General features: G+C 45.8%; 2 protein-coding genes across 2 annotated transcripts in view; one reads left to right on the top strand and one right to left on the bottom strand.

Moving 5' to 3' along the window:
- tpra1 (transmembrane protein, adipocyte asscociated 1) overlaps nt 1–7489 on the bottom strand; it is a 69973-nt gene extending 62484 nt beyond the window's left edge. The window contains exon 1 of the mRNA XM_070895704.1: nt 7438–7489. The gene's annotated coding sequence lies outside the window, so the exon portion shown is untranslated. The remainder of the gene's footprint in view (nt 1–7437) is intronic.
- A 139-nt stretch (nt 7490–7628) lies between these two features.
- Nucleotides 7629–27866, top strand: part of mcm2 (minichromosome maintenance complex component 2) — a 37201-nt gene continuing 16963 nt past the window's right edge. Inside the window, exons 1-8 of the mRNA XM_070895701.1 lie at nt 7629–7722; nt 9528–9715; nt 15737–15909; nt 18059–18147; nt 19082–19256; nt 19764–19983; nt 23983–24190; nt 27432–27566. Of these exons, the coding sequence (XP_070751802.1) occupies nt 7717–7722; nt 9528–9715; nt 15737–15909; nt 18059–18147; nt 19082–19256; nt 19764–19983; nt 23983–24190; nt 27432–27566 (1194 nt within the window). The 5' untranslated portion in view covers nt 7629–7716. The remainder of the gene's footprint in view (nt 7723–9527; nt 9716–15736; nt 15910–18058; nt 18148–19081; nt 19257–19763; nt 19984–23982; nt 24191–27431; nt 27567–27866) is intronic.

The following is a 27866-nucleotide window of genomic DNA, read 5'->3' as shown; positions in this document are numbered from 1 at the left end:
ATTTGCCAGAACGAAAGCAGATTGGAGCCAAATTCCCAGCACTCTCACCTCTGGTGTAAAAGATCCCATGGCACTATTTCGAAGAGCAGAGGTGTCCTAGCCAATATTTATCCCTCATTCAACATCACTAAAACATCACTTATCTGGTCATTATCACATTGTTGTTTGTGGGAGCTTGCTGTACGCAAATCAGCTGCCACGTTTCCTACATTACAACAGTGACTACACTCCAAAAAGTAGTCTGACCAGAACTGGACACAGTGCTCAAGGTGGGTCTGACCAGAAATGGAAACCGTGCTCAAGGTGCGGTCTGACCAGAACTGAACATAGTGCTCAAGGTGGGTCTGACCAGAACTGGACACCATACCCAAGGTGGGTCTGACCAGAACTGGACACCGTGCTCAAGTTGCATTCTGACCAGAACTGAACATAGTGCTCAAGGTGGGTCTGACCAGAACTGGACACCATACCCAAGGTGGGTCTGACCAGAACTGGACACCATGCTCAAGGTGCGGTCTGACCAGAACTGAACATAGTGCTCAAGGTGGGTCTGACCAGAACTGGACACAGTGCTCAAGGTGGGTCTGACCAGAACTGGAAACCGTGCTCAAGGTGCGGTCTGACCAGAACTGAACATAGTGCTCAAGGTGGGTCTGACCAGAACTGGTCACCATACCCAAGGTGGGTCTGACCAGAACTGGACACAGTGCTCAAGGTGGGTCTGACCAGAACTGGACACAGTGCTCAAGGTGGGTCTGACCAGAACTGGACACAGTGCTCAAGATATGAACATAAGAATTAGGAGCAGGTGTAGAACATACAGCCCTTTGAGCCTGCTCTGCCATTCAATAAGATCATGGCTGATCTTCCACTCGAGTCCACTTTCCTGCATTATCGTCTTTCCCTTGATTACCTTAATATCCAAAAAATCTACCAATCTCTGTCTTGAATATACTGAAAGACTGATCATCCACAGCCCTCTGGGGTAGAGAATCCCACAGATTCACAAATCTTTGAAGACATTTCTCCAAATCTCAGTCCTAAATAGCTGACTCCTTATTCTGAGACTGTGTCCCCTGGTTCTAGACTCTCCAGCCAGGGGAAACATCCTCCCTGCATCTACCCTGTAAGAATTGTATATGTTTCAACGAGATCACCTCTCATTCTTCTAAATTCTAGGGAATATAGGCCTCGTCTCCTCAATCTCTCCTCATAGGACAATTACCCCCATCCCAGGAATCAGTCTAGTGAACCTCTGGTACATTCCCTCTAAGGCAAGTATATCCTTCCTTAGGGAAGGAGACCAAAACTGTACGAGTTAATTTTTATGTAGTTTGTTCTTGGGTGCCTGAGGAGGTTTATGACAGTAATATTTGTGTTTGTCTCAGCACCACATTACAGCTGAAAATGAACAAAACTCATCAGAAATTTCCTTCAACATTATCTCAAACTTGTCATCGTGTGAAACAATCTTCCAGAAAATGAAGTTAATTCAGGGTCGGTGACACCTTTTAGTAGGAGCTGGGTCAATATCTATTGAGAAGCTGGATTGGAGGTTCAGAGATATTTAACAACACCGCTTTGAGTTTCTTTTTAATGGGAGGTCAGGGAAGGAAATTAGTGCTCTCTGGATTAATAGACGGTGAGGGAGGGAAGTCAGTGATAGAATAATCAGACATGGTGGAGCGGGATTGATGGGATAAATGTTTTCACCCCACGGTGGTTAAGTGTCAGCCGTGACTCTGTGGGTCGCACTCTTGATTGAGTCAGAAAGTCATGGATCTATGTCCCACCCCAGAAACTTGAGCACAAAATCTGAGTCGACATTTCAGTGCAGTACTGAGGGAGTGCTGCATTGTCAGAGGTGCCATCTTTTGGATGAAACATTAAACCAAGGCCCAGTCTGCTCTCGCAGGTGGATGTTAAAGATCCCACGGCGCTATTTCGAAGAGTTGGGGAATTTTTCTGGTGTCCGAGACAACATTTATCCCGCAATCAAAAAGAAAAACTTCCATTTATATAGCGCCTTTCATGACCATCGGCCGTCTCAAAGCGCTTTACAGCCAATGAAGTACTTTTGTGGAGTGTAGTCACTGTTGTAATGTGGGAAACGCGGCAGACAATTTGCGCACAGCAACGTCCCAAAAACAGCAATGTGATAATGACCAGATAATCTATTTTTGTTATGTTGATTGAGAGATAAGTATAGGCCAGGGCACTGGGGATAACTCTCCTGCTCTTCTTCGAAATGGTGCCATGGGATCTTTCACATCCGCTTGAGAGAGCAGACAGGACCTCGGTTTAATGTCTCGTCCGAAAGATGAATCACATCACTAAAACTGCTTAGCTGGTCATTGATCCGATTGCTGTTTGTGGGAGCTTGTCGCGCACAAATTGGCTGCTGTGTTTCCTTAATTACAACAGTGACTACACTTCAAAAGTACTTAACTGGCTGTGGGCCCCCGATGTCCTCTCCTTCCCCGATCAGCCCCTGGTCCCCAATGTTCACTCCCTCACCCCCCACCGAGGTTCTCTCCGTCCTGCCTCCCCCGATCACCCACCACTTAAACTCTCCCTCCTTCCTTTCTGTGGTCCAGTGCCACAGGTCTATCCAACCATAGCCAGCCAACCTCTCCATCGCGCTGGCTGCAGGTGGCAAACAGAGGTTTCAGATGCAAATCAGGCCCGGTTGGTAAATTCAGCATGGCCTGCGGGAAACCCGTTCTCCCAGGTTTCCCGACTGCTTCTGAGCCCCTCCGCTCCCAACCAGCCTCCCAATTAAAATTCCGACCAAGTAACTAAGTCAGCAGTCTAAGGGTTAATCATTAATACTCTGATAAACAGCATACATTAGGAGTTTATAGCTGAGTTTGCCTAAATTTCTGTGACTCATGGGCACAGTAAATAGAAATATGTTTTAAAGGGGAAGTGAAGCTGATATCGCTGTGCAGTCTATTTACAATCTGTATTAATGACTTGGATGAAGGGATCGAGTGTAATGTAGCCAAGTTTACTGATGATGCAAAGATGGGTGGGAAAGCAAATTGTGAGGACACAAAAAAATCTGCAAAGGGATATAGACAGGTTAAGTGAGTGGGCAAAAATGTGGCAGATGAAGTATAATGTAGGAAAATGTGAGGTTATCCACTTTGGCAGAAAAAAGAGAAAAGCAAATTATTATTTAAATGGAGAAATATTGCAAAGTGCTGCAGTACAGAGGGACCTGGGGATCCTTGTGCATGAAACACAAAACGTTAGTATGCAGGTACAGCAAGTAATCAGGAAGACAAATGGAATGTTGGCCTTTATTGCAAGGGGGATAGAGTATAAAAACAGAGAAGTCCTGCTACAAATATATAGGATATTGGTGAGGCCACACCTGGAGTACTGCGTACAGTTTTGGTCTCCGTATTTAAGGAAGGATATACTTGCATTGGAGGCTGTTCAGAGAAGGTTCACTAGGTTGATTCCGGAGATGAGGGGGTTGACTTATGAAGATAGGTTGAGTAGGTTGGGACTGTACTCATTGGAGTTCAGAAGAATGACAGGTGATCTTATCGAAACATATAATATAATGAGAGGGTTCGACAAGCTGGATGCAGAGAGGATATTTCCACTCATAAGGGAAACTAAAACTAGGGGGCATAGTCTCAGAATAAGGGGCCGCCCATTTAAAACTGAGATGAGGAGGAATTTCTTCCCTCAGAGGGTTGTAAATCTGTGGAATTCTCTTCTCCAGAGAGCTGTGGAGGCTGGGTCATTGAATATATTTAAGGCGGAGATAGACAGATTTTTGAGCGATAAGGGAATAAAGAGTTATGGGAAGCGGGCAGGGAGTTGGAACTGAGTCCGTGATCAGATCAGCCAATTATCATATTAAATGGCGGAGCAGCTCGAGGGGCCAAATGGCCTACTCCTGCTCCTATTTCTTGTGTTCTTGTGTCACAGGCTGGCACTAGAAAGCATTGTTATAATATTCAGGACTGCAAATGACTGAGATTAATGTTGATTTTCCTGTTGCCTTGTCTCTATCTATCTTCCTTATGCCTGACGTTTCTTCTGGGATAAAATGCCATCTAATGTGTTACTGTGAAGAGGATAATAATCCCCACCTGCTGTGGTATTTAGATGTAGAAATCCTCGCATCTGAATTTGGGGTATTAAAACTTTTTTTTTTTAAATGTAGTTGTTATCTTTCTTCTCCTTTTTGTGTTCTGCATTGTGCCTAATGTGCAAAATTACAATTGTGTATATAGTAATTAAAAGGGAAAATACTATGTTCCCTAAATTCAATTAAAAAAAATAAATCAGAGGATATGGGTGCCACTGGCAAGTCCAACATTTATTGCCCATCCCTAATCGCCCTTGAAAAGGTGGTGCTGAGCTGCCATTTCAGAGGACAGTTAAGAGTCAACCACAGTGCTGTGGGTCTGGAAGAACAGCAGATTTTCCATGAGTGAACGAGATGGGTTTTTATGACAATATAGTGGTTCCATGGTACTGATACTAACTTTTTATTCCAGCTTTATTTAGTTAACTTAAATTTAAATTCCCCAGCTGTTGTGGTGGGATTTGAACTCATGACTCCTAATCATTAGTCTAGGCCTCTGGATTATTAGTCCAGTAACATAACCACTATACTACCGTACCTCACAAATGTTAACAAAGGATCATTAGTTGTTAACTTGCTAGTGTCTTTCAGACTGGCGGTATACTACATTTTGTGCCTCATGCCTTCGATGCATTAAGAACATAAGAAACAGGAGCAAGAGTAGGCCATACAGCCCCTCTAGCCTGTTCCGTCATTCAATCAGATCATGGTTCATCTTCCACCTCAACTTCACTTTCCCGCCCGAGCTCCAAATCCCTTAGAGTCCAAAGATCTATCGATCTCAGTCTTGAATATACTCAACAACTGAGCATCCACAGCCCGCTGGGTTGGAGAATTCCAAAGATTCACAACATCTGCTTATGTCTCTCAGTTTCCCCTTATTAATCTGTTATCCATCACCCATCATCCCTGTGCTCACTGACCTACATTGGCTCTAGTTTCGCAACGCCTTGATTTCAAAATTCTCATCCTTGTTTATAAATCCCTCCATGGCCTCGTCCCTCCCTATTTCAATAATCTCCTTCAACTTCACAACTCCGCACCCCCAGAGATGTCTGCACTCCTCAAATTCTGCCTCTTGAGCATCCCTGATTATAATCGCTCAACCATTGATGGCTGTGCCTTCAGCTGCCTGGGCCCTAAGCTCTGGAACTCACTCCCCAAACCTCTCCACCTCTCTTTCCTCCTTCAAGACGCTCCTTAAAATCTGCCTCTTTGACCAAGCTTTTGGTCATGTGCCGTAAATTCTTCTCATCTAGCTCAGTCAAATTTATTTGTTTTGTCTTATAACACTGCTGTGAAGCGCCTTGGGACATTTTACTACGTTAAATGCGCTATATAAATACAAGTTGTTGTTAAATCAATCTGCCTTGGGAAAGTCTTTAAGAGTAGAAAATTCTCCGTGATTGAAGGCGAGCTCCGTCCAGCGGCAATTATACAGGGTTATTTTTCAATTGCTTCAATTTAAATTATAGGGTGATATGCTTGTTATAACGAGTGTTATCATGCTGGTTGTCTCACCCTGTTGGTTACAAAATGGAGTAACGGGGCTGGAGGTTCTGTAAGGCACAAGCCATGTGCTCTGATCGATAAGTCAGATGCTGAGAACTGGTCTCAGAGCTCATCCTCATCAAACGATCAGTTGGGTATGTGAGGTCTGTTAAACCTTCATTGTGTCTATTAACACCATGATGGCGGCCAATGAGTTGGAGGCAGGGCAGGATTTGTGGCAGGACTCACAACAAACATGGGGTATGGTAGCTTAGTGGTAATGTTACTGGACTAATAATCCAGAGGCCTGGACTAATAATCTAGAAATGTAAGTTCAAATCCTGAAACAGCAGCTAAGGAATTTAAATTCAGTTAATTAAATAAATGTAGAATTAAATGCTAGTATCAGTCTTCTTAGGCAATCCATTGGATTTGAGGATGACTAGCTTCCACACTGTCATGAGTTCGAAGGCAGCTGATGAGTCCACAGGTGGGGCAGACAGTGGTTGAAGGGACAGGTGGGTAGGGTGCTTGGGTTATCATGTGCTCCTTCTGGGTGCTCCTGATGAAGAGATTCAAAATGTTCACTGCCTTCCTGAATGCTTCTTCTTGATTTTGAGTGGTCCTGGGCCAGGGATTCCCAAGAGTCAGTGGGGATGTTACATTTTATCAAGGAGGCTTTAAGGGTATCCTTGAAATGTTTTCTCTGCCCTCCTGGGGCCCGTTTGTCGTGTAGGAGTTCCGAGTAGAGCATTTGCTTTGGGAGTCTCGTGTCGGGCATGCAGACGATGTGGCCCGTCCAATAGAGCTGGTCGAGTGTGGTCAGTGCTTCAATACTGGGGATGTTGGCCTGAGCGAGAACACTAATGTTGGTGCGTCTGTCCTCAGGGGATTTGCAGGATCTTGCGGAGGCAACGCTGGTGGTACTTCTCTAGCACTTTGAAGTGTCTACTGTATATGGTCCACGTCTCTGAGCCATAGAGGGGGGTGGGTATCACTCCTGCCCTGTAGACTATAAGCTTGGTGCCAGATTTGAGGTCTTGGTCCTGCTCGACACGTCATCGTCCGAGCGAGGGACCACAATGACGTGCGCATCACCCATGCCATGACAGGAGCTGATGACTGCTGGACGGACCACCGCCTAATCCGCTCCGTCATCATATCAATATAGCCCCAAAGCAGCGACGGCAACAGAAACAAGGCCGCAGAAAAATCAACATCAGGGCATTCAAAGCATCCCACCCACCCATCCCTTCAACCACCGTCTGCCCCACCTGTGACAGAGACTGTAGGTCCCGCATTGGATTCATCAGTCAACTGAGAACTCATTTTTAGTGTGGAAGCAAGTCATCCTCGGTTCCGAGGGACTACCTAAGAAGTAGATAGATGTCCGGTGGTCGTGAAAGACGCGATCGACATCCAAGTCTTTCTTTCTTTTTTATAAAACCTTCTCTAAGACCATCACATCCTTCGAAGGATGGAGTGGTCGACCGAGTCCAAAGGCTGCAGAGCAAGGTGGAGGGTGACTATCAGTGCAAGTTTTTTCTTTTGTTAACCTCCTCTGCAATTTGGAGATCATCCCTGACAGAAAAGTTAATTGACAAGGCAACTGGCCAATGGGATAACGACATGGCTTCAGAGCAACGCTGTCAACAGCCAATAGCTAGCCTCTGAGGGCGGGACCCGAGCTATCATCGCGCTATCATCCTTCCATTCATGGACTTATCGTCTCTTTTTTTGTTATAAAATTAATTCTACTCTGTTAAAGATAATAACAGGAATCGGCTCGTCGCATATTCGAGGCGACAAACCGGACTTTTAATTGGAATACGTACGCCCCATCCTTCTGACGCTCCGAGCGTAACGCTTCGTGCTCGCGCGGCGCCGATGACGTCGTGCTAATTGAATATGCGCAAGGCTGTTGTGACGCCATGCGTTGTGCTGATTAATATTCAGAAGGAAGACGCCGCGGATCACGGAGCCATGGCCTTGCCGATTAATATGCATGAGGGCTCATGCATATTAATCGGCAAGGGATTTATTTGGCGGGATCTGTAGGTCAGGTGGGAGTTTTGGCGCGAAAAATTTTCGTCTGTTGCCGAGAGAGACAAACAATGGCGGTGAGTGAGAGCGAGGGAAGGGGCGCCGGGGGAGATGGTCGCGGCGGGCGGCGGACTAAGATCTGACAGAAAATAAGTTTGTTTTGCGGTGCTGCTGCAGACCCCGACCTCCTCTTCCTCCCCCCCCCCCCCCCCCCCCCCACTCGCGGCTGCCGGTGTCCGGAGCCGACCGGTGAAAGCCGAGCAGTGGCAGGCCTCCCGCAATACCGAGCCAGGCCTGAGCCCCGCCAGCAATTGATGGCTATATTTTTAATTGGACGGGAGAGGGAAACACTTGTTAATTTGTGCCCCCGCGGCCGAAGTGACCATCAGCCTTGTAGCTTCAAGATGAGACAATGTCTTGAATGTTTCACAAACAATTTTTAAAAATACATAATTTGCTTTAGTGTCAAACGCGGCTCAGTTGGGACTTCTCTGAGTCAGAAGGTTGTGGGTTTAAGTCCCACTCCAGAGACTTTAACACACAAAATCTAGGCTGACTTCCAGTGCAGTGCTGAGGGAGCGCTGTACTGTCGGAGGTGCCGTCTTTCAGGTGAGACGTTAAACCGAGGCCCAGTCTGCGCGCTCAGGTGGACGTAAAAGATCCCATACATTTCGAAGAAGAGCAGGGCAGTTATCCCCGTTGTACTGGCCAATATTTATCCCACATTCAACAAAACAAAAACAGATTATCTGATCATTATCACATCACTGTTTGTGGGAGCTTGCTGTGTGCAAATTGGCTGATGCCTTTCCCACATTACAACAGTGACTACACTCCAAAAGTACTTCACTGGCTGTAAAGCGCTCTCAGGTGAATGTAAAAGATCCCACAGCACTATTTTTAACAGTAGTACCTTTCACAACTGCCAGACGTCTCCAACCTTTTGTGCCCACCTGAGAGGGAAGTTGTGGCCTCGGTTTAACACCTCTTCTGAAAGATGACACCTCTGACAGTGCAGCACTCCCTCAGCACTGTACTGGAGTTTCAGCCTAGATTTATGTGCACAAGTCTCTGGATTAGGACTTCAACCTTCTGACTCGGCAAGAGTGCTACTAGTTGTAGTGTAGTTGTACAGTCATTGGCACTTGTAAAGGGTTCGCCCTGTGCAATTCCAACTTTCAGTGAGTCTGGTGAGCTGCTGCTGGGTTGGTTTGCTGCCTGCTGCACTGTCAAAAGTGCGATCTGATGCTTACGCCGAAAATTTGGTGACAATTGCATCAGCTGTCTTTCGGCTTAATACTAACTAGCAAACACGTAGACCCACTTGCAACGAATGTTTGATGATTTTAATACAACTCGCATAGGGAAGTCTTCCCCCATTGTAGCTTGAGAACTTGACAGGATTATTCCACTTCTGTACTGTCATCATCATAGGCAGTCCCTTGGAATCGAGGAAGACTTGCTTCCACTCCTGAAGTGAGTTCTTTGGTGGCTGAACAGTCCAATATGAGAGCCACAGACTATCACAGGTGGGACAGATAGTCGTTGAAGTAAGGGGGTGAATGGGACTGGTTTGCCGCATGCTTTTTTCGCTGTCTGCGCTTGATTTCTGCATGCTCTCGTCGTTGAGAGGTGCTCAGCTCCCTCTTAGATGCACTTCCTCCACTTAGGGCGGTCTTGGGCCAGGGACTCCCAAGTGTCAGTGGGGATGTTGCACTTTATCAGGGCAGCTTTGAGGGTGTCCTTGCAGCGTTTTCACTGGCCACCTTTGGCTCGTTTGTACTGTACTGGTGGCATGAAAGATCTTGCACAGCCGAGTGGACGAATCAGTTATAACTTGAAGCACTTTATTTTTATATTTTGCTTATCTCCCCCTGTTTAGGATTCTTCCGAGTCATTCACCATGGCGACTAGCCCCAACCAGACCCCTCGGCGTGGGGACGCGTTGACTTCCAGCCCGGGAAGAGATCTCCCTCCATTTGAAGATGAATCGGAAGGATTGCTGGGAACTGACGTACTGGTGGAGGAGGAAGAGGACGGAGAGGATCTGATGGGAGATGAGCTGGAACGGTCAGTAATGATTGCAACATACTGCGATTCTGCCTGGTGTTTGCTCTCTTTGTGGAAGGGGGATTGTCTGTGTAAATACAAGTGTTTCTATCTGAAAGGGTTTAATTTGAGAGTTGATATTCAAGTGGTGTGCATTATTTTAAAAGCAATTAGGTTCTATTCAGTCAATATGTTTGAATAATGTTCCACTATATTTATGAATATCTCGAATAACTTTCAAAATGAAACATCAATTTTTTTAACTCGCTGACAGTTATTTTAAGTCTGCTTTACTGTACTGACTAGTATAACGAACTTGGCAGCGATTATATATTTAGAATTTTTTAAAAATCAATTCTATTTTTCTCTTTGCCTGAAGGCATTGACTCCCTACAAAGATATGTTCCAGGTGACCATGCTTCATGTAGTGAATCTTGATGATCAGTGCCTTGCGCTATTCTACCATGAGGAACATCACATTGAACCCAGTACACACCTGAAGTCCATGTATGGGCATTTTCTAGTGCTGGATTGCTGGAAAGCAATCTGTAATGGTAACCCATGTTCCCTCTAATTTATTTCTGTGCGTGGCCCCTTTTAATTTTGTTGCACGGCATCTCTTCCAACTTGTAACTAAGACTGCTTATTTCCACCTCCGTAACGTCGCCAGTCTCTGCCCTTGCCTCAGCCCATCCGCTGCTGAAGCCCTTATCCACATCTTTGTTGCCTCTAGACTTGACTATTCCAATGCACTCCTGGCTGGCCTCCCACATTCTACCCTACGTAAACTAGAGGATCCAAAACTCGGCTGCCCATGTCCCAATGTGCACCAAGTCCCGCTCATCCATCACTCATGTGCTCGCCAACCTACGTCGATTTCAAAATTCTCATCCTTATTTTCAAATCTCCATGGCTTCGCCCCTCCCTAGCTCTCTAATCTCCTACAGCCCCACAACCCACCAAGATGTCTGCGCTTCTATAATTCTGCCTTCCTGAGCATCCCTGATTGTAATCGCTCATCCATTGGTGGCCGTGCCTTCTGTTGTCTATCCCCAAGCTCTGGAATTCCCTGCTTAAACCTCTCCGCCTCTATCTCTCTCTCCTCCTTCAAGACGCTCCTTAAAACCTACTTGGTCACCTGTACTAATTTCTACTTTTATGTGTCGGTGTCAAATTTTTATCGCATAATATTCCTGTGAAGCGCCTTGGGCAGTTTCACTACATTAAAGGCGCTATATAAATACAAGTTATTGTTGAAAGCTGCCTGCACGGGATGTCCCAATTGCTGCACGACCATGTGCACCTCCAGGGGGAACGTTGATGGTAACCACGGCTGATTGATTCTCTCCCAATCCAGATCTCCGCTGTAGTACCCCTCCTCCTCCATCATCATCATCATCATCATCATCATCATCATAGGCAGTCCCTCGAAATCAAGGAAGACTTGCTTCCACTCTAAAACTGAGTTCTTAGGTGACTGAACAGTCCAATACGGTAATTACAGTCTCTGTCATAGGTGTGACAGTCGTTGAAGGAAAGGGTGGGTGGGACTGGTTTGCCACATGCTCCTTCCGCTGCCTGCGCTTGGTTTCTACATGCTCTCTTTGATGAGAGTCGAGGTGCTCGGTGCCCTCCCGGATGCACTTCCTCCACTTAGGGCAGTCTTTGGCCAGGGACTCCTAGGTGTCGGTGGGGATGTTGCATTTTATCAAGGAGGCTTTGAGGGTATCTTTGAAACGTTTCCTCTGCCCACCTTGGGTTCGCTTGCTGTGTAGGAGTTCCGAGTAGAGCACTTGCTTTGGGAGTCTTGTCAAGCATACGAACAGTGTGGCCTGTCCAGCAGAGCTGGTCGAGTGTGGTCAGTGCTTCGATGCTGGGGATGTTGGCCTGCTCGAGGATGCTAACTCCACAACGACAGGCAGGCTGTGATCCTGACCAACAGATCCACTACAGACCCAATACTTGTGCAGACCGGGATCAAGCAAGGCTGCGTCATCGCGCCAACCCTCTTGTCGATCTTCCTCGCTGCAATGCTCCACATCACACTCAACAAGCTCTCCGCTGGAGTGGAACTAAACAACAGAACTAGTGGGAACCTGTTCAACCTCTGTCGTCGAGCTACAGTATGCGGACGGGACGGCGCATGCGTCTGCGCACATTCAGACGGAACTCCAAGTCATAGTCAACATCTTCACTGAGGTGTACGAAAGCATGGGCCTTACACTAAACATCCGTAAGACTAAGGTCCTCCACCAGCCTGACCCCACAACACAGCACTACCCCCCCCCCAGTCATCAAGATCCACGGCGCGGCCCTGGACAACGTGGACCGCTTTCCATACCTCGGGAGTCTATTATCAACAAGGGCAGACATCGACGATGAGATTTAGCACCGTCTCCAGTGCGCCAGCCCAGTCTTCAGTTGCCTGAGGAAAAGAGTGTTCGAAGATCAGGTCTTCAAATCTGCCACCAAACTCAGGGTCTACAGGGCTGTAGTGATACCTACCCTCCTGTATGGCTCAGAGACATGGACCATATACAGTAGACACCTCAAATCGCTGGAGAAATACCACCAACGATGTCGCCACAAGATCCTGCAAATCCCCTGGGAGGACAGACGCACCAACGTGTAGTACCTCTAACACTGCCTCAGCCAAGGTTAGCAAGCACGCACAGACTGAGATAAAACTTGGGACTTCTGGCAGCTCGTTGCGTTAGTAAGGAAACCATCAATTATGATTTATGTATTTAATTAAAAATTGCCATTTAAAAAACATGGCCTCGGGGCGTCCCAAAATGTTTCATTGCCAATAGTTGCGATTTCTGCAAAGCGAGGTTCCACAAACAGCAATGGGATAATCTGCTTGTGGCAGTGTTGGTTTCGTGTGAATATTTACCAGCACTCCAGGAGAATGCATGCTCTTTTCAAAAAATGCTGCGGAATCTTTAATATCCACCAGATGGGGCCTCTGGAGTGTCAACCTGGATTATATGTTCAAGTCGCTGGAGTGCGACTTTAAACCCTTCTGACTCTGAGGCGAGAAGCCGTGATGAGAATTTGACGGCTATATCTGTTCCCCTTCACTTTCTCGGTTTGTTTAAAAGAGATGCAGTATCACCAGCTCTCGCTGCCTCAATACTGGTGACCCCCGCAAGGTGAGGTTCCATCTGACCTCACTATTTCCCTGTCCCTCAACCTCGGTATCTATGATGCCCCAGATTATCGCAAAGTAAGAAGTTTTTGTAACTACATCATTTACATTGATTTTAAAGATGTGAATTTACTCATGGAAAATACTAAGTTGACCCTCTCCCTCCCCCTTTCATTTTTTTCTCGTTTGAAGGCACTGATGTTTCCTGTAAATGGGATTTTTCTTTTGGATCTTGTGATCTTTTGTTTTTATATTTACTGGATTTCTAATGGGTTCCATGCAACACCTGCACACTCATGACTTGCTTCAAAGCTGACAGTTGTACAGGATCTGTCCTAATTCATGTGTACAAGTATACCCAGAGGCATTGTGTTGCTGTGGGAAACACGAAGTAGCACAGTGCATTTGGAAAACACTGTCATAAAACATTGGAGTGCTTGGCAAATCTGCCTGGCCTGACACCAGTCACTGGCGATAAAGCTCACACCCTCTTCATGAATTTATACCGAAGCTACCTTTGTCCCTAGATATCTAATTAATAGAATCATATTTTTTTTTTAAAAAGAGTTCCGTGTAAAGAGAGACAGACTATCGCGACCTCAGGGCGTCCCAAATGCTTTACGCCCAATGAAGTTCTTTAAATATCATCATCATCATAGGCAGTCCCTCGAACCGAGGATGACTTGCTTCCACGTCAAAAAGTTCACAGGTGTTTCAATGATGGACCTAAAGTTCCAGGCCCAAACTAAATCTTGAAGGGTGGAAGATGCCTGTGCTTGGATTTTTTAACATGTGGTGACTGTTGCACACCAGCCACCAAAAGGGCTAGGTCTTGCTCCAGTAGCAAGGATTAACCAAGACGACTGGAGACCAGCTCTGCTGCACGGACCTAGTGCACGCACACATCGCAGTGTGGGTTGGCCCGTGCTGCCCCAGGGCCCTCGCCTCTTCTGGGTCCCGAACCCGCGCCTCTCTTGGGCCCCGATCACTTCACTCTACAGTCTCTTGCCACTCCTTCGCCCCGATCTCGCTGCTCCTGCTGTTCCTGCCCATGCTCCAATCATCGACTTGGACCTTGGTGACATCCCTTTTCACTGCCGTTGCTCTCCTGCTCCAGCACGTGATGCTCCCTGGCGTGGTATGCTGCTTTGCTGCTCCTTCCGCTCCCCGGCCTGCTCCGATGGCGCTCGCAGGGCAGGGGCCATGCAACTGTGGTGGGGGTAATGTAATCACTGTTGAACAATAGGAAACTTGTCGGCCAATCCCACAAACAGGAATAAGCGAATAACCAGATAATGTGTTTGTGATGGCTGAGGGATAAATGTTGGCTAGGACTTCCCTCCTCTTCGAGTTAGTGCCATGGGGTCTTTTACTTCCACCTGAAATGGCAGGCGGGCCTTGGTTTAACATCCCATCCAAAAGCTGGCACCTCTGACAATGCAGCCCCCTCTCGGTATTGGGAGTGTCAGCCTGGATTATGTGCTCAAGTCTCTGGAGTGGAACTTGAACCGTAGTTCTTGGCTTCAAGTTGGCGTCGCCTCTTGCAGCCTTGTCTGATAATTTTGAAACATGAAGCTTCTTTGTTTAGATGTAGCTGCCAGCTGCTCTGCAGAGTGGGGGGGGGGAAAAGAGGACAAATTAATCTTTGTTTCAGTGGCTCAACCTAATTGTAAAAATTGTCACTTATTGTTGTCTCGTGCATCTACAGCAGTAATTAAGAGCTCCATATGTTGGTAGCAGCTATGGACGTTTTACCTCTCCATCACACAGCATACTCTTGTATTTTTTTTTAATTTTTAAAGGACATTGGATGTATTTAACCAAATAAGAATAAGGTGAATTTTGTGTGATTCAGAATGATGGGTGTTACAGGATTGGGATTCTGCCCAAAGTGGGGTTATGGCAAAATACAAGGTGGCAAATCTGGGAGATCACCCATTGCTGTACCAGTATGGATTTTTCCATTTCCCACATCTCTCCGTCAGCTGTGGCTGTGGGTAGCACTCTCACCTCCGAGTCAGGAGGTTGTGGGTTCAAGTCCCATTCCAGGATCTTGAGCACAAAAAAAATCTAGGCTGACACTCAGTGCTGAGGAAGTGCTGCACTGTCGGAGGCGCTGTCTTTCGGATGAGACGTTAAACCAAGGCCCCGTCTGCGCTCTCAAGTGGACGTAAAAGATCCTATGGCACTATTTCGAAGAAGAACAGGGGAGTTATCCCTAGTGTCCTTGCCAATATTTCTCTCTCAGCATAACGAAAAAACAGATTATCTGGTCATTCATACATTGCTGTTTGTGGGAGCTTATTGTGAGCAAATTGGTTGCCACTTTTCCCACATTCCAACAGTGACTGCACTCAAAGTACTTCATTGGCTGTAAAACGCTTTGAGCTGTCCGATGGTCGTGAAAGGCACTACATAAATGCAAGTCTTTATATTTTTCTCCTGGTATTATCCAATAGTGTCAGCTTTGCACAGCTGTCTTGCATCCAATCTTGCTAAGATTGCCCAATCTCATTTCATGTGCAGCCAGCCCTCTTGGCTGGATTTGAATCCAGGTTTCAGTGGTGAATGGCCAGTGTCTAACTAGTTCTTTTTTTCACCCCCGCCACAATCCCTTCTGAGCGAATTCATCATCACTCAATTATAGCTTACCGCAGTGTTTCTGCTAAGGTGCGCACTAAGTTAATCTGAAAGTTTCCGCGCAGGCCGCTCGCCTTGTTTTGCATGCGCAGAAATTTAAAGGGATAGTACATTAAAAGAAACAGTCCACACACAATAAAGCACAGCTTACAAAAAACATTGTTTACCCCAATACTTGCCTTCGCCTTTCCGCACTTGTTTTGTTCCTCATATTGATTATGAAACAATGTCTTGCATATTCCCATCTCCAGCGACTACCGTGCCATTCCGGAACTGGATGTCTACGAGCGGGAAGGTCTGGATGACGAGGAGGATCTGGAGGAGATGACTGCTAGCCAGAGAGCGGAAGCTGAACGAGAAATGCGAAGGAGAGACCATGCAGAGGGTATGCGCCAAGGCCGGATGAGGATAGATCTCCTGTACGGTAAGTGCCAACTCTCCTGTGTAGGGAGATTGGCAGTGAAGAGTTAATTTTTCCAAGTTCATCTATTTATTTTTTCATTCTCTTGATCTTGTGCGTTGAAAGATGGGCTGGGAATGTGTTGCGAGTTCTTAACAGTGCTAATCTTATCCGGCCACAAGACATGGCGTAGAAGCTACCTTGCTGTTTGATTTAGATCATCAGCCTTGTGCGCAAGCCTTGTGGTAGGAAATAGCAGCCCTTTAGTATGGACGAGACCGTGGAAGAATGGAATGTTCACCATGCAGACTCCAGCAGAAATCCCATTTCCTGGTGATTGTATTTTAGCGGTTCGGTCACTGCAGCCCAGTGGCCCTGCTCCTGTTCAAGCAAGCTCCGCTGTGTGGGTGAGGGGTTGGCTGGTGCCAGACTGTGTCCGCTGTTCTACTTTGCAACAGTGGCTACTCTTCAAAAGTACTTAATTGGCTGTAAAGCGTTTCGGATGCCCTGAAAGGCACTATAGAAATGCAAGTCTTTTTTTCTTTCTCTACTACGGTGTCCTTGTCGGCTACCTGATGACAGCCAGTTGCTGGCTTTCCATTCTTTCCAAATACTGTGCCTATCAGCAGTGAAGAATACCGTGAGTTATGTGTGCTGTCATGTTTCTTGTAACTACTCATAGCCAATGAAGTATTTTTGAAGTGTAGCCACTGTTGTAATGTAGGAAACGCGGCAGCCAGTTTGAGCACAGCAAGCTCCCACGTGATAATTGACCAGATAATCTGTTTGTGTTGGTTGAGTGCTAAATCTTGGAAGAACTCTCCCTGCTCTTCTTCGAATAGTGTCGTGGGATCTTTTGCGTCCAGACAGGTCCTCAGTTTAACATCTCATCCGAAAGACGTCACCTCTGACAGTGCAGCACTCCCTCAGCACTGCACTGGAGTGTCAGCCTGGATTATGTGCTCAAGTCTTTGGTCTGAGGTTTAAATCACGACCTTCTGATTAGCGAGAGGGCAACCCACTGAGCCAGGGCTGAAAGTTCCCAAAGAGGAGAGCTACATCAAGTTTGATTCCTGTCTTCCACAGACGAGCAGTTTTAATGAATAAAATGGGGAACCAAGGGTGATTGCCAAGTACGGGTGTATCTATTTAGCATCGTGAAGGAGTTCAGTAGAGTTTGCTTCCCATATTCATTTACTGGTCTTTCTTGAGTTAGCTGAAGCTAACTGGGGCAATGGTAGGGTTACTGCAACTCTCCTTTGTGCCATTGGGCTTGGGAAGGGCAACATTTATCGACTGGTTCCTGATGTCCACTGCCATGTATTGGATCGTGAGCATGTGTGGACACTGGATGGTGCCAGATTGGGCTAGGCTGTGTATTTTGATCTTCACAGTTTAATACCTATTGACGGTCACTATTTAGGTTCACGTGAGAAAAATGATGACTTGGGTATGGTACTTGAAAGCCTGTATGTCTGGAATTGTATACCAGTGCGTGTTGCAGCCGTTCAGGCAAAGTGAGGTGGAGATGCATATTCGAGAATAAAATGACTCTCTCGTACTGGTTTATCGTCGGAATCACAAATTGCAGCTTTTTACAATCCAGCACTGCAGCCAGTCTTCTGTATAGTCAACAGCTATTCTGCTGAGAGTCCTTTGCCACTTTGATACCCGGGCTATTATAGTTCAAATTGCAGGATACTGATGATGCCCATGGTCTGGCTCCCGGCATTTATACCACGAAATCCGGCTCCCCGCAGCCAGTGGTCATGGAAAGACTGGATTTACAAGCCTGTCACCCAGATAAGGGAGCTTGGAGTCAGATCGTGGACACCACAGTTGCCCTGTAATCCAAACTGTGACATCAAAAGCAGCTTGGGATTAAAAAGAAATTCAGTGTTTCACCTTGGAAGCAAGGCAGTGTCATGCTCCAGTCAGGAGGCAGATGTAGAATTGTAACTTTTTTCCCTTCATACACACTAGTGGATATAGCAGGCTCTTTGCTCTGAGGTGCTATTATGGAGATTTTTTTTTATAGTATTCCATCAAATATGCAGGAAACAATTTTTTTTTTTTTTAAGTACAGAAACCTGACACAAAGCTTGAATGTGTGTGTGGAGGCATAGGGATATCAGGGAAACACATTCAACAGAAATGTCTCCTCTTGCTTCAGAGAGCGACGATGAGGATGAAGAGCGGCCCGCAAGAAAGCGCCGCCTGGCCGAGCGAGCAGCGGACGGGGCAGCCGAGGATGACGAGGAGGTGAGTGCAACCCTGATCTAACAGAGGAAAATGACGGACAGGAAAAGACCTACTGGTCCGTCCAGCCTATCCCACACAGTTGTGATGTCTTGTGCATCACGATACATATACTCCCCACCCATCATGTAATCTCCGGGAAGAGGCGGGAATCAGATTGAGTAAAGAAACAGGCCAACTCAGAATTTGGGTTCATTATATTGATCCTATAAACTTGCTAAAATGGGTAGGACGGATTGACTACAAAATGCACTGTGCAATAATCCAATGCTGTGTACCTGGTCACTGACGCATTTAGAGATGCACAAGACAGAGCCCAAATTGACTTGCTGTAGCAGGATGCAGGCAAATCTAGAAATCTTGTGCTAGGTTTATTGCTGTCTCAGCTAGTTCAGAACGATTGATTTTGCCCAAACTCTGAGCCATCCTGGGGCCCAATTAGATAATATAATCAGAATATGGTGCAAAGCCAGGAAGGAAAATTATCCTTTTGGACTTAACGGTAAAACTGTTGAACATAATTGGGAGCAGAAGTAGGCTGTACGGCCCATTGAGCCTGTTCCGCCCTTCAATAAGATCATGGCTGATCTACCTCAACTCCAACTTCCCGCCATATCCCTTGATTCCCTTAGTATCCAAAAATCTTATTGATCTCAGTCTTGAATATACTCATCGACTGAGCATCCACAGTCCTCCGGGGTAGAGAATTCCAAAGATTAACAACCCTCAAGTGAAAATATTTTTCCTCATCTCTGTCCTAAATGGCCGACCCCTTATCCTGAGACTGTGCCCCCCTAGATCTAGACTCTCCAGCCAGAGGAAACAGCCTCTCCGCATCTACTCTGTCAATCCCTTTAAGAGTTTATAAAGTAGGACATATGGAAGCTTCTAACTCAGCAGTGCGAGGTTTATTTTTTTTTTTCCTTATCTCGTGCAGATGATTGAAAGTATTGAGAACCTGGAGGACATGAAAGGCCACTCGGTCAGGGAGTGGGTCTCCATGGCAGCACCTAGACTGGAGATCTACCACCGTTTCAAGAATTTCCTGAGGACCCATGTCGATGAGCATGGGCACAATGTTTTCAAGGGGAAGATTAGTGACATGTGCAAAGGTTAGTCCGATAAAGGCATCGGTGTGAAGGTGAGCACAGAACATCAGCCCTTGCACAAATCCTGGTGACCAGGTCAGATCAGGAGTGACAAGAGACAGCTTGCCAGTGCTCATGAAAACCAAGTTGGCCAAAAAACATCATTTATAGATCGGGGAGGGGGGTGTATTGATTTTGTGCACAATTTGCATTATATAGCTATCCTCCACTCATTGCATTTTGCAGGAAAATAAGCCTGCATTTATCGGGAGATGTTGCTGTAGTTTCGGTCATTGAGTTCTGTTTGCTGTAGTTCGTAGAGACTCTGTTTAGACTTTGCAGTAAAATTGACTGCTGTACGTCCTGCCCTGTCCCCAAATTATTGGCTGACACGGTGGTGTCAGTATTTAGGGTTAGGGTTAGAATGCATAGTGAGACTTTTGATGACATTCTCCTAAGTGATCCTAATAAATGACACCAGCCTTTCAGCTAGTATTGCCTGTGGTCATGGAGTGGCTGTTGTACTTACAGAAAACAGAGAGAGTCTGGTGGTTAATTATGAGGACCTGGCTGCCAGGGAGCACGTGCTGGCCTACTTTCTGCCTGAGGCCCCAGCAGAAATGCTGAAGATCTTCGACGAAGCGGCCAAAGAGGTGGTCCTCTCCATGTACCCGAAGTATGACCGGATCGCCAAAGAGATCCATGTCAGGATTTCTAGCCTGCCACTGGTCGAGGAGCTCCGATCACTGAGGTACAGTATCCCGGTGCTTTCCAGTAGAAGTGTACCATTGTGTTTGACTGACTTGTTTGCCCTGTTTTGAATTTGTGTGTTGTAGTTATATGCTGTTCATAAAAAAACATATATGAATGTGATACTAACTACCTAATTGTTATGGTACGGTAGCATAGTGGTTATGTTACTGCACTAGTAATCCAGAGGCCTGGGCTAATAATTGGGACATGGGTTAATTAAATCTGGAATTAAATGCTAGTATCTGTAATGGTTACCATGTAACTACTGGTAAAACCCATCTGGTTCACTAGTGTCCTTTAGTGAAGGAAATCTGCCGTCCTTACCCGGTGACTCCTGACCCACAGCAATGTAGTTCACTCTTAACTGCCCTCTGAAATGGCCCAGCAAGCCACTCGGTTTTACCAAACTGCGACAGAGAAGTATCTGGGAGTACTTTCACAACATGGACTGTAGCAGTTCAAGAAGACGGCTCACTACCACCTTCTCGAGGGTAATCAGGATGGACGATAAGTGCTGACCTTGCCAGCAATGCCCATCTCCTGTGCACGAATTTAAAAAGATAGCTGTTTCATAGAGCAGGCACGATGGGCCAAATGGACTCCTGTGCTGTATGTTGCCAAAAAAAAAGGATACGTGTGAACAGCTAGTGTCAACATCAAGCTCCACTAGGTCAAATACTGCATTGGCATGTGTACTGTATACTTTGCTTCAACAAAAAGGCTAAACCTCACCTCAGCCGAGCAAGCCACTATGCACCACAATCTTGTTTCTTTTTGTTGTTGGACCTCTAGTTTTAATCTGCAGTTTTTTGTACCCAATTTTTCATTTGTTTTGCTTCGGTTTGTGTTCTTTTACAAGGTTTCTGGATTAGTTACCATCACTTGAGTCCGGAGTGTTTATTTTGGTCTTGTCTCTTTTGATCGCTAGTTTCAGTTGTAGTGTCAGCTGTGGCTCAATGGATAGCACTCTCGCCTCTGAGTCAAAAGGTTGTGGGTTCAAGTCCCACTCTGAGGCTGATACTCCAGTGCAGTGCTGAGGTTTCGTCTTTCGGATGAGGCGTTAAACCGAGGCCCCGTCTGCTCTCAGGTGGACAGAAAAGATCCCCTGGCACCACTACGAAGAAGAGCAGGGGAGTTATCCCTGGTGTTCTGCCCAATATTTATCCCTCAATCAACATAACAAAAAAACAGATTGTATGGTCATTATCATGTTGCTGTTTGTGGGAGCTTGCTTGTGGCAAATTTGGCTGCCGCGTTTCTCTCATTTCAACAGACTACACTCCAAAAGCACTTCATTGGCTGTAAAGCGCTTTGAGACGTCTAGAGGTCATGAAATGCGCTATATAAATCCAAATCTTTCTTTAGACTTCATAAGAACATGAGTTCTAATTTTAATTTGCCAAACCATGTCAATTTTAGTTGGACTACTTTTCGTCTCATTTTTAGTTAATTAAGACATCATTCTGCACCAGTTGCTTTTTTCCCGCACCAGTTGCTTTTTTCCCACACCAGTCAATTTTTCTCGCTCTCTGAGCTTCAGCTCACGCTGAGCTTGAAGAGTTTGTTTTTTCCAGCCCGCGCCCACAAATTACTGGGTTAACAAGTTTGCACAGACCTCTTACAGCTGACAGAGGAAGGCCCTTGGTCCCATCAGTCTGGGCTGGATTCACATCCAGGTTCTCAAGTTGCAAGGATGCTGTGCTAATTCACTGTGCCACCCACTTTTCTTAATGATGCTTGCAGGCTGTGAGATGGTCTTGCCGACAGTGATTGTACACTCGTAGGACCCAAGTTTCCACATGATTTGTGCCTGATTTTTAGGAGCAACTGGTGGAGAACGGACTATCTTAGAAATCGCAATTCTTCACATTTTTTTTCTGCAGTTCTAGTCAGGTAGAACAGTTCTACTTTGGAACAGAATTTTTTCTTCAAAAGGGGGCGTGTCTGGCCACTGACGCCTGATTTCAAAGTTTCCACAGTGAAAACGTACTCCAAACTAACTTAGAATGGAGCAAGTGAAGATTTTTGTAGAACTGAAAAAACCTGTTCTACACATTAAAAAATCAGGCGCAGGTTACAAATTAGGCGTCCAGAACGAGGTGGGGGGGGAGGGGGCGGGGGCGGGGAAGGGAAGTCATTAAATTCTACAATCTATCCTTATTTATACTTCTACAAATATTATTATACAAATAAATCCAACCTGAATAAACATTTATAAGCAAAGAAAAGATTAAATAAACCATCTTCCTACCTGTGTGAAAGTGCTTCAGTCAGCTCAGCGATGTGGCGTTGTTGCCGCAAACGGGAAGGAGGGAGGGAGGGGCAGGCAGGCAGTAACCAGGCAGCAAGCAGCCTTCCACTTGAGGTGGAAGCCTTACAGTCAGCTCAGTGTCGTTCCCGCGAACGGGAGGGAGGAAGGGGCAGTAAGCAGGAAGCCTCTGTGCTGATGGCAATGTGCTTTTATTAAAAAAATGTTCAAAAATTAAACAGCTACAAAGAACTACAAAAATGGCCGAGTGCCAATGTTTCCTTCACACTGCGCGAACGCTTCAACGCACAGCGTTGCCGGCAGGAAAAAAACTAATTTAAATAGTACCCGCCCCCTCCCACTTAAAAAATCGGCGCGAGTGTAGGCTCAGCCCCCCTGGGTGCCGCGCCAAACAGACAAGGAGCTGCAGAACGCTCCAGAATCGCGCGTTTTTTTTTTTCCGGCGCTGTTTTAGGCACGAAAAAGGGGCGCCCAGCTCGGATGGGCGCCCGTTTTTTATTGTGTGGAAACTTGGGCCCGTAGTGTTAGTTTGAATTTATATTCACCTTTCCCACTGGATCGCTTTATTTCTCCAGCTTAGTCCAACTAAAATTGGTGTCACTCTGAGAGCAGTGCTCCCTCTCCACACTCGTGCGGTTATTCTGAGTTTACCCAGTGGGTTCAACATGCTATTCAGTTGCAGGAGGCATCACAGTTAAGCCTCAGCGTGCACCTCCATAGAGTCTGGTGCTTGGAATCATCCCTGTTCTTTTTTTCCTTAATTAAACCAATGTGTTCTATGGCCAATTATAGCTCCTGCTGCCTCACTAAGATCAGCTCACTTGGTACAGACTTGAATATTGAATCTTGGTTTCACAGTGCATCTATATCCAGGTTGTCAAGTTTAAATAATTTTGAACTCCAGGCCTCCTGAGTTCTTGCACATGACTAAAAATGCTTTGTCAAAATGTAACCATCATGATTGGATAAACCCAGAATCATCAGCAGTCATAAAATGATACAGCAGAAAGGAAACCATTTGGTCCATCGTGCCTGTGCCGGCTCTTTGAAAGAGCTATCCAATTAGTCCCACTACACTGCTCTTTCCCCATAGCCCTGCAATTTTTTTCTTTTTCAAGTGTTTATCCAATTACCTTTTGAAAGTTACTATTGAATCTGCTTCCACCAGCCTTTCAGGCAGTGCTTTCCAGATCATCATAACTCGCTGCACATCTTCGCATCTACCCTCTGGTTCTTTTGCCAATTATCTTACATCTGTGACCAGTGTTTCCTCTAATTTGTTTTCCATGCGCTGTCCCTTTAAATTTGCATGGTACCTTCCAGCAACAACAGCTTGTAACTGACCAGCGTGGGACCTCCCGATTGACTTGCGGGGGTGGGGGGGGGGCGGGGGAGCATTCTGTGATCCTCCAGCCAGTGGAAACAATTTCTCCCTATCTACTCTATTAAAAGCCTTCACAATTTTGGACACCTCCTATTAGATCTCTCCATAACCATCTCTGCTTGAAAGAGAAGAATCCCAGTTTATGCAATCTCAAAAAGTCTGGTGCCCAGAATTGGACACAGTACTCCAGCTGAGACCGAACCAATGATTTATAAACATCCAGCATAATTTCCTTGTTTTGGTACTCTGCCTCCATTCATAAAGCCCAGGATCCTGTAGTGTTTTTTAACCACCAACGCAACTTGTCCTGCCACCTTCAAAGTGCCTCTTTGTTTTCATTACAGACAACTTCATTTGAATCAGCTGATCCGGACGAGTGGCGTGGTCACCAGTTGTACGGGGGTCCTACCGCAGCTCAGCATGGTCAAGTACAACTGCAACAAGTGTAACTTCATCCTGGGACCATTCTTCCAGTCCCAAAGCCAGGAAGTGAAGCCAGGCTCCTGTCCCGAGTGTCAATCTATGGGGCCATTTGAAATCAACATGGAGGAGGTAAATTTACGTGGTCCATTAGGAGACTAGATCTGGTATCATCTACAAAGTCTCTTATTTGGTTGAATTACTCTCCTGGGCAGCTACGCAAGAGGTGGAATGACACGCTGGTCATACCACTACTTACTTTTAAAAGTAACTAGAATTTACAGCACAGAAACTGGCCATTTGACCCAGCTGCTCTACATTAGTGTTTATGATCCACACGAACCTCCTCCCAGCCTAATTCATCGAACATGATCAGCATAACCTTCAATTCCTTTCTCCCTCGTTTGTTATTCTAGCTTCCCCTTAAATGCATCTCTACTATTCATAATTACTACATGTGGTAGCAATTTCCACATTCTAACCACCAAACAAGTCTTTTAAACACACTGTATTTACTCACAGCAAGGCCAGCATTTATTGCCCATCTTTAATTGCCCTTGAGAAGCTGAGCCATCTTCTTGAACTGCTGCAGTCTGTGTGGTGAAGGTACTCCTACAGTGCTGTTGGGTATGGAGTTCCTGGATTTAGACCCAGAGGCGATGAAGGAACGTAGATATATCAGGATGGTGTGGAACTTGGAGGTGGTGGTGTTCCCATGCGCCTGCTGCCCTTGTCCTTCTAGGTGATAGAGGTCGTGGGTTTGGGAGGTGCTGTAGAAGAAGCCTTGGTGAGTGCTACAGTGAATCTTGTAGATGGTACACACTGCAGCCACGGTGTGCCAGTGGTGGAGGGAGTGAATGTTTAAGGTGGTGGATGGGAGGCCAATTAAATGGGCTGCTTTGTCCTAGACTACCATAGATACATTTAAGGGGAAGCTAGATAAGCACAAGAGAGAAAGGAATAGGAAGATATGTTGATGGGGTTAGATGAAGGGTCAGAGGAAGCTCGTGTGCATGGACCTGTGAGGCTGAATAACCTGTTTCTGTGATGTAAATACTATGTAAAGAAATTTCTGCTGTACTCATAATTGGATTTATTAGTGACTATCTTGTATTTATGACTCTTAGTTTTGGTCTCCCCCACAAATGGCAGCATCTCTACATCTACATTATCAAATCCCTTCATAATTTTTAAGCCTTCTATTGGGTCAGCCATCTGCCTTTTTTCTTGACATAGCCATACAACCCAGAAGGTTTTTTAACACCTTCAGGAGTGGAAGGGTGAATGTTAGTGGAGGGGGAATAAGTCTGTTGCTTTTATGGACCGTGAAGTTTGCCTTGTCTCTGTAAATTTTCATTTCTGTAAGAAAAATTCTGCACAGTTTGCAGAGGACATGAGTGAAATTTCAGGATATTACCAAAGGTTACAATTTACATAACATAAGAAATAGGAACAGGAGTAGGTCATACGGCTCCTCGAGCCTGCTCTACCATTCAATAAGGTCATGGACTCAACTCCACTTCCCTGCCCGCTCCCCATAACCCCTTATCGTTTAAGAAACCGTCTATTTCTGTCAAATTTATTCAATGTCCCAGCTTCCACAGCTCTCTGAGGCAGCGAATTCCACAGATTTACAACCCTCTGAAAGAAGACATTTCTCCTCATCTCTATTTTAAATGGGCGGCCCCTTATTCTAAGATTATGCCATCTAGTTCTAGTCTCCCCCATCTGTGGAAACATCCTCTCTGCATGCACCTTGTCAAGCCTCCTCATAATCTTATACGTTTCAATAAGATCACACCTCATTCTTCTGAATTCCAGTGAGTAAAGGCCCAACCTACTCAACCTTTCCTCATAAGTCAACCCTCTCATCCCTGGAATCAATCTAGTGAACCTTCTCTGAACTGCCTCCAAAGCAAGTATATCCTTTCTTAAATATGGAAACCAAAACTGCACGCAGTATTCTAGGTGTGGCTTCACCAGTATCTTGTATAGCTGTAGTAAGACTGCCCTGCTTTTATACTCCATGCCTTTTGCAATAAAGGCCAAGATACCATTGGCCTTCCTGATCCCTTGTACCTGTATACTATCCTGATTCACCTTTGGCCAGCTGTTTTCCTGAGCATGGTATTTCCAGGGTTCTGGTAGCCAAGGAACTGTCGCATTGCAAAGATCTACGGTATCCTCCAAAACTGATAACTCCGTACTATTCTCACGGTTCTCATTTGCCATTATGCTCTGACGTTTGTGAGCCTGAAAGTTTTGACCTTGTATCCCGAGTTTTGACTACTCCAATGCACTCCTGGCTGGCCTCCCACATTCTACCCTAAGTAAACTTGAGGTAATCCAAAACACGGCTGCTCGTGTCCTAACTCGCACCAATTCCCGATCGCCCATCACCCCTGTGCTCACTGACCTGTATTGGTTCCCGGTTAAGCAAAGCTTTGATTTCAAAATTCTCATCCTTGTTTACAAATCCCTCCATGGTCTCTCCCCTCCTTATCTCCATAATCTCCTTCGGCCTCACAACCCCATGAGATGTCTGCGCTCCTCAAATTCTGCCCTCTTGTGCATCCCTGATTCTAACTGCTCAATCATCGTTGGCTGTGCCTTAAGCTGCCTGGGCCCTAAGTTCTGGAACTACCTGCCTAAATCTCTCCGCTTCTCTACCTCTTTCCTCCTTTTTAAAACTCCTTAAAACCTACCTCTTGGACCAAGCTTTTGGTCATCGGCCGTAATTTCTTCTTATGTGGCTCAGTGTCAAATTTATTTGTTTAGTCCTATAACACTGCTGTGAAGCGCCTTGGGATGTTTTACTACATTAAAGGTGTTTATATAAATAAAAGTTGTTGTTCCTCCTCGCTCCTGTGTGTGGGGTTTGTGTGTGTCTCTGTCCAGTAGTTTTTATTTAAAGGAGTCACTTAGCCCACTTTTGAAAACATGGTCACCAACAAGAAAAACAAAAAAAACAAAATGAAGCACTTGACACACAGGTGTCGATTTTGACTTGGGCCACCATGCATTACTAAGGCAACATGAAGGGGGCTTACCTCCCTGTTTACGCTGGTACTCTGGCTGCTGCCATCCTTAAAGGGGCCTTTTATTGGGCATCTGGAAAGCCTACCTGTTTCAGGTGATTAGCCCTTTTTAAATTGTTAGAAGATCAAAAAAATCCTGTTTGCTTCTGACATAGGACAGTGTTTAAGCGCCTTATCTTTCAACATTAAAGATGCTATTAAAATGCCAGTTGTTGATTGATTCGCTTGAATGAATCATTACCTATACATGCTCTTCCAGTTAAATGTGAATGTTCATCTTGAGAAGGGTTTTGTGTCGATGTCCTGTTTACAGATCAGTGTCTCTTTCCCTTCAGACCGTGTACCAGAATTACCAACGGATCACCATTCAAGAAAGTCCAGGCAAGGTTGCAGCCGGGAGGCTGCCACGCTCGAAAGATGCCATTCTTCTCTCCGATCTGGTGGACAGCTGTAAACCGGGTGATGAAATTGTAAGTCATCAAACCTTTTAACGTGGGGAAACGTACAAAAAAAATGGGCCACTGTTATCCAGGAAAGTGCTTTTTCTTTTTCAATCAACTTTTTAAAAGGATGGCCACTTTATGTGCTAGTCATTTTGTGACTGCATGAAGCACTTTCAGCTCTACGCCAACTTGAGAGAATACAAATCTGTGGAAAGTTGCCCGACTCCAATTTGGGCAAACTGAGAGCACCGTATAGCTGCAATCTGTGCCAGACAAACTTTATCCCGACTGTCAGACTTGAAGTATAACTGGTCTTGGTTCCATGAT

Source organism: Pristiophorus japonicus, chromosome 12, assembly GCF_044704955.1.
Source record: "Pristiophorus japonicus isolate sPriJap1 chromosome 12, sPriJap1.hap1, whole genome shotgun sequence".
Classification (NCBI taxonomy): domain Eukaryota; kingdom Metazoa; phylum Chordata; class Chondrichthyes; family Pristiophoridae; genus Pristiophorus; species Pristiophorus japonicus.
The sequence above is the reverse complement of the archived record's forward strand: the minus strand, read 5'-3'. Positions and strand labels throughout refer to the sequence as shown.